We start from the raw sequence: 13,054 nt of genomic DNA, 5'->3' as shown, positions 1-13,054 counted from the left end.
CATTTGACTTTGATCTAATATGCCACATTCAATCTGGTACAAATTAATGAGCTCTGTTATGCAGATACTTAAAAGTGCAAAGGGAGATGCATAATTAATATACATGACATCATCAGTCAGTTCTTGCCTTGCAGGTGTGAATACGAGTTCCTGCAAATTCAAATCGGCATCCAATTTTCAGAATTCTGAAATGAGACACGTGGTACCAAAATAAGCCCAGAAGCACTATGATGAACATATACCTCGTTTTCCAGGTCATCAAAAGAGCCCAAAGATTGTTGCATTATTCTGCCACTTGTACCCAAGTAATCGATAACCCTATATTGGTGATGACTGTATTTTAGATTTCTGATTAGCTGCCTTGTATGGGAAAAAAGGGACACAGCACCTGTGTTAATCCAAAGTGGCTTCATGCAAGAGGACAGAAAGGAGAAGTCTGGTCTGGTTCACTTGGGATTCCAAAGGGAATGCTGCAACTGAAACAATGGAAGATCACTAAAAGATAAATTCAACCCTTTAAAAAAACCTCACTAAGATACTTGCAGCTTGCACAAAATGAAGCTAGAGGATAATTTTGGGGGAGACCAGGGAAAGGAGACACAGGCTGGAAACTGGAGCAACAAAGAATCTGCTGGAGGAACGGAGGAGGTTGAGCAGAGTCTGTGGGGGGTTTGGGTAAAATGTTGCCGTCTCAGGTTGAAACCCAGCATCATGATCACAATCATTTTGTGATGGCTCCTTGTCTCACCGTTGGGCTGTGTTTCTATTTACGGGCTTGCCACGGGCTTTAAACAACTCACACAGCCTCGTGGACCTTTCTCTGGTATCTCCCATTGCTGGGCACTGCTGTTCTATTGGTACCAGTTTAACACAGGTTTTACTCATTTATTTTATAGAACCTGGTTGTCACCAGCAAGGGCAGCATTTAAGGTTCATCCTTTACTACCCTTGAGGTGGTGGTAGCAGTGAGCCATTTCCTTTAACTACTGCCATCTTTCTGGCAAACGTACTCTCTCAGTGCTTTTGTAAAGCAGAATTCCAGGCTTTAGACCCAGCAACAGCAAGATCTTTCCACGTCAGGGTGATGTGAGATTTGAAGGTAAACATGCAGATGATGGTGCTACCCTGTGCCCATTGTCCTTGCCCCCCCCCCCCCCAGTGGTAGATGTCAAGTGTTTGGGAATGCCAAGTAAGTACAAGTACAGCTCAAGGATGATTCACCCAACTTCTATCCCTCCACTCCACAAGTTAACATCCTCATTTCTAAGAGAAGTTATGGATAAGCCGAAAGCTGAGGAGGTCAGTGGATCCAATGGTCAGTATTTCTGCTAGGTAAAATTACAATAAATCAATTGTTCTAATTTGTTACTTATCTGTGTGCCCCAAATCGCAGTAGCAGATTAATTGACAGTTTTTACCTGAACATCTCATCTCCCATTGTAATTATCTGTCCATCTGGCAACGTATAATGCAGCTCTCGGACATTTTCAGGGCTATTCAGCTCTGCTTCATAATTTCCAGAAACATAACAGTGCTTCTCCTTGATATCTCGGACAATTTCCCGCTCTGCAGTCGAATTAAATGAATATCCTCTTTCTTTCAATAGCTGTAAAGCAAGAAGTTGCTAAATTATTTTTTTTATTTTACTGTGAACAGGTGCATTGGGGAAAAAAACCTGCTCAAAAATCTGAAATCAAACAAGTAGGTCAAACAGCATCCATGGAGACAGGAACAGTGTCTGCAACCTTTAGACCCACTGACTAGATGGTGCTGCCCACAATAGGGAGGAGTTCCTGATGTCCAACCATGTGAATTCCGCTCTGCATTCCCATTCCACGTGTCAGTCCATGGGCTCCTCTGCTGCCACGATGAGGCCACTCTCCGGTTGGAGGAACAATATGTCATGCTCCATCTGTGTAGCCTCCAACCTGAAGGCATGAAAATCAATTTCTCCAACTTCTGGTAATCTTTTAACCACTGCCCCCCCCCACCCATACTCTGTTTTCCCAGTTCCCCATTCTTTTATCCCTTCCTTTCTCCTCACCTACCTCTGGTGTCCATCCTCCTCCATCAGATTCCTCCTTCTTCAGCCATATGCCTCTTCCACCCGATACCTCCCAGCTTCTCACTTCATACTCCCCCCCCACCCAGCTTCCCCACCACCTTCCAGCATGTGCTCCTTCCCCTCCCCTCACCTTCCTATTTAGTCTTGAGGAAGGGTCTCAGCCCAAAACTCAGCTCTGTTCCTCTCCATAGACGCTGCCTGACCTGCCAAATTCAACCAGCATTTGAGGAGCCTCTTGCATTTATGATTTGTTGCATAAGCTGCAAAGTTTATCCAGCATTTTCTGTTTTATATCAGAAAATCATCATCATCAGGTGTCATGCCCAGTTTGAGCTTTGACTGCCATGGCCCCCACACTCCTGTTTCGGGTCAAGTGGATCAGTTCATTGGTATTCATTTCCAGTTCTCTGGCTGCTGTCTCCATCATCATTTGTCTTTGTCTTCCTCTCGCTTTCTTCCCTTCAATCTTTCCCATAATTACTGTGCATCCTAATCACATGTCAATGAAGTTACGTTGCCTTTTCATGATCTCTTACATTCTCTTTTTGTGTTTGCTCTGTTCATGACATCCTCGTTAAGATATTTGTTTTGTCCATGATATTCTTTGCTTCCTCCTCAAAAACCACATCACTGCTGCTTCAATTCGTTTCCTCATGTTACTAGATATTGTCCAACATTCTGAGCCATATAACATAACTGGATAAATGTAACATTTCAGTGCTCTGAGGTGGGCTGTCATGCCTAGTTTAGTATTGGTCAGTATACTCTTCATTCTCGTAAAGGTGTCTTTTGCCATCCCTATTCTTCTTTTGATGTCCATGTCACACCGGCCAGCTTCCTAAGTAGCAAAAGTTCTGTACTTGTTTTATGTCTTCCCCATTTATTCTCAGCCTGCAGATAGGATTCTCCTTCTTTTTGGATATCACCATACATTCTCTTTTTGCAATTGATAGACAGACCCATTTTTGCACTTTCTTCAACAATTATGTCAATTAAGTTTTGTAGTTCTTCCTCCGCACTTGCAATTAACACAGTGTCATCTGCATATCTGAAATTATTGATGTTTTCACAGCCAACTTTTGATTCCCAAGACATCTTTTTTTTTGTAATATTGTTTCACTGTACACATTAAATAAATCAGGGGAGAAAACACACCCTTGTCTAATGCAACTCTTGATTTTCGTAAACTGACTCACTTCTCCATCTATTCTTACAGTGGCAGTTCGTTCCCAGTACAGATTTCTGATTAGGCGGTGGTCAAGAGCTAAAAGTAAGATACAAGCTGAAATTGGTAAAGAACAATGTGGTTTTGTGAAAGACAGAGGTACAAGAAACGTGATATTGATGATAAGGATACTATCAGAACGAGCTATTCAAGTGCAAAAAGATTTTTGTTTGTTTGTTTTATCGACTACACCAAAGCATTTGATAAAGTGAAGCACAATAAGTTATTTGAAATATTGCAGAAATGTCAGAAAACATTCCCCTCAACAAAGAAAATAGAATACAGCATAGGAACAGGCCCTTCAGCCCACAATGTTGTGCCAGCTCATTACTCTAATGACACCTAATTTAACTAATCCCTTCTGCCTGCACACAAGACCATAGAACCATACCATAGAAACTACAGCACAGAAACAGGCCTTTTGGCCCTTCTTGGCTGTGCCGAACCATTTTCTACCTAGTCCCACTGACCTGCACACGGACCATATCCCTCCATACACCTCCCATCCATGTATCTGTCCAATTTATTCTTAAGTGTTAAAAAAGAACCCGCATTTACCACCTTATCGTCTGGCAGCTCATTCCATACTCCCACCATTCTCTGTGTGAAGAAGCCACCCCTAATGTTCCCTTTAAACTTTTCCCCCCTCACCCTTAACCCATGTCCTTTGGTTTTTTTCTCCCCTTGCCTCAGTGGAAAAAGCCTGCTTGCATTCACTCTATCTATACCCATCATAATTCTATATACCTCTATCAAATCTCCCCTCATTCTTCTACGCTCCAGGGAATAAAGTCCTAACCTATTCAACCTTTCTCTGTAACTGAGTTTCTCAAGTCCCGGCAACATCCTTGTAAACCTTCTCTGCACTCTTTCAACCTTATTTATATCCTTCCTGTTTGCTGACCAAAACTGAACACAATACTCCAGATTCGGCCTCACCAATGCCTTATACAACCTCATCATAACATTCCAGGTCTTATATTCAATACTTTGATTAATAAAGGCCAATATACCAAAAGCTCTCTTTACAACCCTATCTACCTGTGATGCTACTTTGAGGGAATTTTGTATCTGTATTCCCAGATCCCTCTGTTCCACTGCACTCCTCAGTGCCTTACCATTAGCCCTGTATGTTCTACCTTGGTTTGTCCTTCCAACGTGCAATACCTCACACTTGTCTGTATTAAACTCCATCTGCCATTTTTCAGCCCATTTTTCCAGCTGGTCCAAGTCCCTCTGCAGGCTCTGAAAACCTTCCTCACTGTCTACTACACCTCCAACCTTTGTATCATCAGCAAATTTGCTGATCCAATTTACCACATTATCATCCAGATCATTGATATAGATGACAAATAACAAGGGACCCAGCACTGAACCCTGTAGCACACCACTAGTCACAGGCCTCCACTGAGAAGCAATTCTCTACTACCACTCTTTGGCTTCTTCCATTGAGCCAATGTCTAATCCAATTTACCACCTCTCCATGTATACCTGGAGACTGAATTTTCCTAACTAACCTCCCATGCGGGACCTTGTCAAAGGCCTTACCGAAGTCCATGTAGACAATATCCACTGCCTTCCCTTCATCCACTTTCCTGGTAACCTCCTCGAAAAACTCCAGTAGATTGGTCAAACATGACCTACCACGCACAAAGCCATGTTGACTCTCCCTAATAAGTCCCTGTCTATCCAAATGCTTGTAGATTCTGTCTCTTAGTACTCCCTCCAATAACTTACCTACTACCGACGTTAAACTTACTGGCCTATAATTTCCCAGATTACTTTTCGATCCTTTTTTAAACAACGGAACAACATGAGCCACTCTCCAATCCTCCGGCACCTCACCTGTAGACAGCGACATTTTAAATATTTCTGCCAGGGCCCCTGCAATTTCAACACTAGTCTCCTTCAAGGTCCGAGGGAACACCTTCAGGTCCCGGGGATTTATCCACTTTAATTTTCCTCAAGACAGCAAGGACCTCCTCCTTTTCGATCTGTACAGTTTCTATGATCTCACTACTTGTTTCCCTTAATTCCACAGACTTCATGCCAGTTTCCTTAGTAAATACAGACGCAAAAAATGTATTTAAGATCTCCCCCATTTCATTTGGTTCCGCACATAGCCGACCACTCTGATCTTCAAGAGGACCAATTTTATCCCTTACAATCCTTTTGCTTTTAATATACCTGTAAAAGCTCTTTGGATTATCCTTCACTTTGACTGCTAAGGCAACCTCATGTCCTCTTTTAGCCCTCCTGATTTCTTTCTTAAGTATTTTCTTGCACTTCTTATACTCCTCAAGCACCTTATTTACTCCGTAAGACATAGGAGCAGAATTCGGCCATTTGACCCATCAAGTCTGCTTCACCATTCAATCAATACCGATCCTTTCTTCCTCCTCCTCAGCCCCACTTCTTAGCTTTCTCCCCGTAACCTTTGATGTCCAATCAAGAACTCACAAAGCTCTACCTTATGTACACCCAATGACCTGGCCTCCACAGCTGCCTGTGGTAACAAATTCCACAAATTCAGCACCATCTGGTTGAAGAAATTTCTCCACAACTCTATCCTGAAGCTGTGCTCTCTTGTCCTAGACTCCCCCACCACAGGAAACATCCTTTCCACATCACCAATGTCTAGGCCTCTGAACACTCAGAAGGTTTCAGTAAGGTTCCCCCCTCATCCTTCTGAATTCCAGAGAGTACAAATCCAGACCCAAAACCATCATATGTTCCTCGTATGATAACCCTTTCAATCCTGAAATTATCCTTATGAACATCTTCTGAAATCTCTCCAATACCAGCACATTTTTTCTTAGATGAGGGGCCCAAAACTGTCCACAATACTCAAAGTGAGGCCTCAACAGTGCCTTATAAAGCCTCCACCTCACATCCCTGCTCTTGTATTCTATACCTCTTGAAATGAATGCTAACATTGCGTTTGCCTTCCTTACCAGCGACTCTGTCTGCAAGTTAACCTTTAGGGTATTCTGCTTAAGGACTCCCAAGTCCCTTTCTATCTCAGGTTTTTGGATTTTCTTCCCCATTTAGAAAATAGTTTGCACATTTATTTCTACTATCAAAGTGCATGACCACGCATTTTCCAACACTGTATTTCATTTGCCACTTTCTTTCCCATTCTCCTAATCTGTCCAATTCCTTCTGCAGCCTGTTTCCTCAACACTACCTGCCCTTCCACCAATCTTTGTATCTTCTTCAAACCTGGCAACAAAACTATCTATTCCATCATCCAAATCACTGACATACAGCATAAAAAGGAGTGGTCGCAACAAAGACCCCTGCCGAACACCACTAGTTACAGGCAGCCAACAAGAAAAGGATCCTTTTTATTCCCACTCACTGCCTCCTACCAATCAGCCAGTGCTCTAACCATGCCAGTAACTTTCCTGCAATACCATGAGTTCTTAACTTGTTAAGCAGCCCTATGTGTGGCACCTTGTTAAAGGCCTTTTGAAAGTCCAAATGTACAACATCCACTGCATCGCTTTTATCTATCCTACTTGTAATTTCCTCAAAGAATTCCAGCAGGTTTGTTGGGCAAGATTTTCCTGTAAGGAAACCATGCTGACTTTGACCCATCTTGTCCTGTGTCACCAAATATTCCACTAATGTCATCCTTAACAATTCACTCCAACATCTTCCTAACTACTGAGGATAGACTAACTGGTCTACAATTTCCTTTCTGTTGCCTTACTTCTTTCTTAAATGGTGGAGTGACTTTAGCAATTTTCCAGTCCTCTGCCATTATACCAGAGGCCAACAATTTTTGAAAGATCATCTCTAGTGCCAGCACAATCTCTAACACTGCCTCTTTCGGAACCCTAGAATGTAGTTCATCTGGTCCGGGTGACTTACGTACCTTTAGCTCCTTCTGCTTTTTGAGCACCTTCTCCCTTGTAATAGTAACTGCACTCACTTCTCTTCCCTCGTCCTTCAACATCTGGTACACTGCCAGTGTCTTCCACGGTGAAGACTGATGCAAAATACATATTTAGTTCATCTGCCATCTCCTTGACCCCATTATTTCTCCAGCCTCATTTTTTGTGGTCCTATACCCACTCCCATCTCTCTTTTTTTTTTAGGTTTTTAAAAGCTTCTCAATCCTCTGTCCTCCCACTAATTTTTGCTTTGTTGTGACTTCCCTTATCAGCCACAGTTGTACTATTTTGCCATTTGAGTATTTCTTTGTTTTTGAAATACATCTGTCCTGCACCTTCCTCATTTTTTCCCCCCAGAAACTCACACCATTGCTGCTCTGCTGTCAACCCTGCCAGCATCTCCTTCCAATTTACTTTGGCCAACTCCTCTCTCATACCACTATAATTTAACTTTACACCGCTGAAATACTGCTATGTCATACTTTACTCTCCACCTACCAAATTTTAAATTGAACTCCAATTATATTGTTATCACTGTCTCCTAAGGGTTCTTTCACCTTAAGCTCTCTAATTACTTCTGGTTCATTACATAGCACCCAATCCAGTGTAGCTGATCCCCTAGTAAGCTCAAGGACAAATTGCTGTAAAAAGCCATCTTGTAGGCATTCAGTGAACTCGCTCTCGAGATCCATTATCAACCTGATTTTTCCCAATCAAAATCTCCCATGACTATCATACCCTTTTGACATGCCTTTTTCTACTTCCCCTTCTAACCTGTGATCCACATCCCAGCTACTGTTGGGAGGCCTGTATATAATTGCCATCAGTTCCTCTTACCCTTGCAGATTCTTAACTCAACCCACAAGGATTCAACATTTTCTGATCCTATGTCACATCTTTCTACTGATGTGATGCCATTCTTTACCAGCAGAGCCACATCACCCTCTCTGCCTACCTTCCTATCCCTGTGATACCACATGCAACCTTGAACATTCAGTTCCCAACTACAACCATTCTTCAGCCATGATTTAATGATGGCCACAACACCATTCGTGAATCTGTAATAGTGCATCAAGACCATCCACCCTATTTTTTATACTCTGTGCATTGAGATAAAACACTGAGTACCGTGTTAGCTACCCATTTTGGTTCTGCATTCCTAAAGCATTGATACTCACCCTGCTGGCTGCAATTTTGTCCTACCATCTGCCTGCCCTTCCAGAGAGCCTGACTGCAAGCCATCTTTGCTTTTTTGCCATCCGTCCTATCCTGAGTCCATACACTCCAGTGCCCACCCCCCGCCCAATTAGCTTAAACCCACCTCAACAGCTCCAACAAACCTGCCCGCGAGAATATTGGTCCCCCTTGGATTCAGGTGCAACCTGTCATTTTTGAACAGGTCATACCTCCCCCAGAAGAGATCCCAATGATCCAGATACCTGAAGCCCTGCCCCCTGCACCAGCTACTCAGCCGGTCAAATCATCCTGTTTCAATCCTCACTGGCACGTGGCACAGGTAGCAATCCAGAAATGACTACTCTGGAGGTCCTGCTTCTCAGCTTTCTATCTAGCTCTCTAAATTCTCTTTTCAGGACATGATCCATACCCCTCAATTCTCCGCAATATTCATATTGTTACGAACCCACAGGTTTCGTTTACTGTGGACTGTCGCTTTAAGCGCCCGAGTGAGGTGGTCCTATGACGTCAGTCACAGGCTGAAACAGTTTGCTCAGATCTTTACAGAGAGACAGAGAGGGACAGAGACAAGCTGTCAGGATTTCGGCTGGTCACCGCGATGGCTTGGAACTCTTGAGCCTGAAAGATTGGGTTAAACATCGGCACACAGTGCACAACGAATGTGTGACTGTCACTTCATATAATCCATAGGATTGGATTTTGGGCATATCCTGTGGGACCACTTCTGTTAACCCTTGCCTGGGTATGTTGTGTGGTAACCACTCGAAGACGATATTCCTGTGACAGGTCACTTTTGGCGATAATTCATATGTGGACGGATTCTACGGACAACATCTTCGACGACTATCACTTTGTTTACCTAACGTGGAACCTATGGAATACTTCATACTTACTTTTCCTCTACATTACAGCGTGGATTACAAAAATATCTCTCCTATCGTTTACTACGTGGATGACTGAACTTTCTTACTTTACCACCTCAAGACTCTCAAGCCTTGTTCCCCCAAGCTCGATAGTTTGGGAGCGATATTTACACATACATATTGTTAACTTTTATTTATCTCGTTAAGTTACTATATCATGAGTAGATACTAATAAAGATAGTGGTTTTTAACATCAAAACCAGACTCCATGTGTAATCTATTGCTGCTGGTACGTAACAATGTGCCTACCTAAATGCCTCTTAAATATCTCTGCTGTATCTTTTCCCCTCACCACTCCTGGCAACATATTCAAAGCATGCATCTCTCTCTGAAAAAGAAAACTTGCCCCATATGTCCCCTTTGAACTTTCCCCCTCTCATTTTAAATTGACACCTCCGGTATTAGACAATTCAACACTGGGAAAAAGATAAAGCCCATCTATGCCTCTCATAATCTTATAAATTCTTATCAGTTCTCTCTCAGCCTCTGCCGCGCCCAAGAAAACCCAAGGTTGTATAATCTCTCTTTATAGCATACACACTCAAATCCAGGCAGCACCCTGATAAACTATTCTGCACCCATTTCAAAGCCGCCACATCAATCTTACAATAAGCTGACCAGAACCGAATGCAGTACTCCAGATGCAGTCTAACCAGAATTTCATAACGCTGCAAGATAACTTACCGACTCTTGAACTCAAAGCCTCAACGAATAGAGACAAGCATGCCACATCTCCCTCACCATCCTCTTAACTTGCACAGTCACTTTGAGGGAACTGTGGACGTAGCCCCTCAGGATCCCTCTGTACATCATTGCTGTTAAGTGTCCTGCCATCACCTGTGTACTCAATCTCTCAAAGTGCAACACCACACATGTCCCCAGATTGAACTGTCAACATTTATAGAATCGAATGCTCATGCTAAATTAAATTTCAAAACAGGCAGCAGTGTTACTGGACACAAATCTCATTGGCATTGCCACTCTAATGTTTTCTGCACAAACAAAATTGGCCAGCTTTTCACCCAGTGGTTTCAGATCATCTTCCTTATCCTTAGAGAATGGCCACAAATTGTCCCATTCACCATGCACAAAACAACGATATAATAACAAAGACTAATCGTGCGGCAAGTAGCGTAGCGGTTAGTGCACACGCTTTATAAAGCCAGTGATCACCAATCAGGGTTCGATTCCTGCTGTTGTCTGCAAGGAATTTGTACCCCGAGACCTCTGGGTGCTCCTGTTTCCACCCATGTTCCAAAACGTATGGTTAGGGTTAGTGGACTGTGGGCAGGCCACGCTGGCAGCAGACTGTGGGCAGGCCACGCTGGCAGCGGAAGTGTGGCAATACTCGTGAGCTGCCCTAGCACAATCCTTAGAATATTTTGGTCCTTCACACAAAACAGCACGTTTCACTGTATGCTTTGATGTCATGACAAAGCTAATCTTTAATCGTTTACAAAAATATCAATTGCAAAGTTCCATGGATACAAATCATATAGTACAGCACAGTACACGCCCTTCGGCCCACAATGTTGTGCCAACCCTCAAACCCTGCCTCCCATATAAACCCCACCACCTTAAATTCCTCCATGTATAGGGAGGAGAAGATGGCGACGTGACGCAGCGCGCGCGGCTGTTCCAAATGAATATCGATATGTGTAACTAGGGGTCGTGCATCAATCTGGATTTGATGCGGACAGCTGTGAAGCGCAGAGGAACATCTGGAGAAACTTCTGAAATGCCTGCTTCGCTGCCGCTGCTACTGTGCGATCGAGAATCTCCAGAGACGAAGGCCCCAAATCCTTGGCTTTGTGTATCGCCTGTTGCCGGGGCCGGAGTCGAAACACTCGGTAGAGATGGTGCTCGGTGCATCGGCGTCGGAGAGCTGGTTGGAGGCTTGGAGTTCTTCGGATGGACTCGGAGTCAGACGGTGGTCGGATGCTTCCGGGATGCTGTATCGGCAAGTTGGCAGCGCTGGAGGTTTACCGTCTGCGTGAGATGATGGGACTTTCGAGAGACTCTGAGATTTTTACTGTGCCATGGTCTGTTCTTATCAAATTAAAGTATTGCTTTGCACTGTTGTAACTATATGTTATAATTATGCGGTTTTTGTTAGTTTTTAAGTGGGTTTGTCATGTGTTTTCGTGATATCATTCTGGAAAAACAGTTTTATCATTTCTTAATGCATTCATTACTAAATGACAATAAAAGGGGACTGTGTGTCCTAATAATCATGATACCTGTCTAGTAGTCTCTTAAACTTCACTAGTGTATCTGCCTCCACCACTGACTCAGGCAGTGCATTCCACACACCAACCACTCGCTGAGTAAAAAAACCTTCCTCCAATATCCCCCTTGAACTTCCCACCCCTTACCTTAAAGTAATGTCCTCTTGTATTGAGCAGTGGTGCCCTGGGGAAGAGGCGCTGGCTATCCACTCTATCTATTCCTCTTATTATCTTGTATACCTCTATCATGTCTCCTCTCATCCTCCTTCTCTCCAAAGAGTAAAGCCCTAGATCCCTTAATCTCTGATCATAATGCATACTCTCTAAACCAGGCAGCATCCTGGTAAATCTCCTCTGTCCCCTTTCCAATGCTTCCACATCCTTCCTATAGTGAGGCTACCAGAACTGGACACAGTGCTCCAAGTGTGGCCTAACCAGAGTTTTATTGAGCTGCATCATTACATCGTGACTCTTAAACTCTATCCCTCGACTTATGAAAGCTAACATTCCATAAGCGTTCTTAACTACCCTATCTACCTGTGAGGCAACTTTCAGGGATCTGTGGACATGTACCCCCAGATCCCTCTGCTCCTCCACACTACCAAGTATCCTGCCATTTACTTTGTACTCTGCCTTGGAGTCTATCCTTCCAAAGTGTACCACCTCACACTTCTCCGGGCTGAACTCCATCTGCCACTTCTCAGCCCACTTCTGCATCCCATCAATGTCTCTCTGCAACCTTTGACAATCCTCTACACTACCTACAACACCACCAACCTTTGTGTCATCTGCAAACTTCCCAACCCACCCTCCTACCCCCACATCCAGGTCGTTAATAAAAATCATGAAAAGTAGAGGTCCCAGAACAGATCCTTGTGGGACACCACTAGTCACAATCCTCCAATCTGAATGTACTCCCTCCACCACCACCCTCTGCCTTCTGCAGGCAAGCCAATTCTGAATCCAGCTGGCCAAACTTCCCTGGATCCCATGCCTTCTAACTTTCTAAATAAGCCTACCATGTGGAACCTTGTCAAATGCCTTACAAAAATCCATGTAGATCACATCCACTGCACTACCCTCATCAATATGCCTGGTCACCTCCTCAAAGAACTCAATCAGGCTTGTTAGACATAATCCACCCTTCACAAAGCCATGCTGACTGTCCCTGATCAGACCATGATTCTCTAAATACCCATAGATCCTATCTCTAAGAACCTTTTCCAACAGCTTTCCCACCACAGACTTAAGGCTCACTGGTCTATAATCTCCCGGACTAGCTTTGCTACCTTTTTTGAACAAGGGAACAACATTTGCCTCCCTCCAGTCCTCTGGTACCATTCACGTGGACAACGAGGACATAAAGATCCTAGCCAGAGGCTCAGCAATCTCTTCCCTCGCCTCATGGAGCAGCCTGGGGAATATTCCGTCAGGCCCTGGGGTCTTATCCGTCCCAATGTATTTTAACAACTCCAACACCTCCTCTCCCTTAATATCAACATGCTCCAGAACATCAA

At 43.7% G+C, this 13,054-nt stretch overlaps 1 protein-coding gene across 3 annotated transcripts in view; it reads right to left on the bottom strand.

The window, feature by feature from the left end:
• Window positions 1–13,054, bottom strand: part of LOC134342345 (uncharacterized) — a 93,521-nt gene that overhangs the window by 14,029 nt on the left and 66,438 nt on the right. For all 3 annotated transcript variants that reach the window (XM_063040349.1, XM_063040350.1, XM_063040351.1), the window contains one exon: window positions 1,419–1,606. In XM_063040349.1, the coding sequence (XP_062896419.1) occupies window positions 1,419–1,606 (188 nt within the window). The remainder of the gene's footprint in view (window positions 1–1,418; window positions 1,607–13,054) is intronic.

The sequence above is a fragment of the Mobula hypostoma genome, chromosome 2 (assembly GCF_963921235.1).
Source record: "Mobula hypostoma chromosome 2, sMobHyp1.1, whole genome shotgun sequence".
Lineage (NCBI taxonomy): Eukaryota > Metazoa > Chordata > Chondrichthyes > Myliobatiformes > Myliobatidae > Mobula > Mobula hypostoma.
The sequence above is the reverse complement of the archived record's forward strand: the minus strand, read 5'-3'. Positions and strand labels throughout refer to the sequence as shown.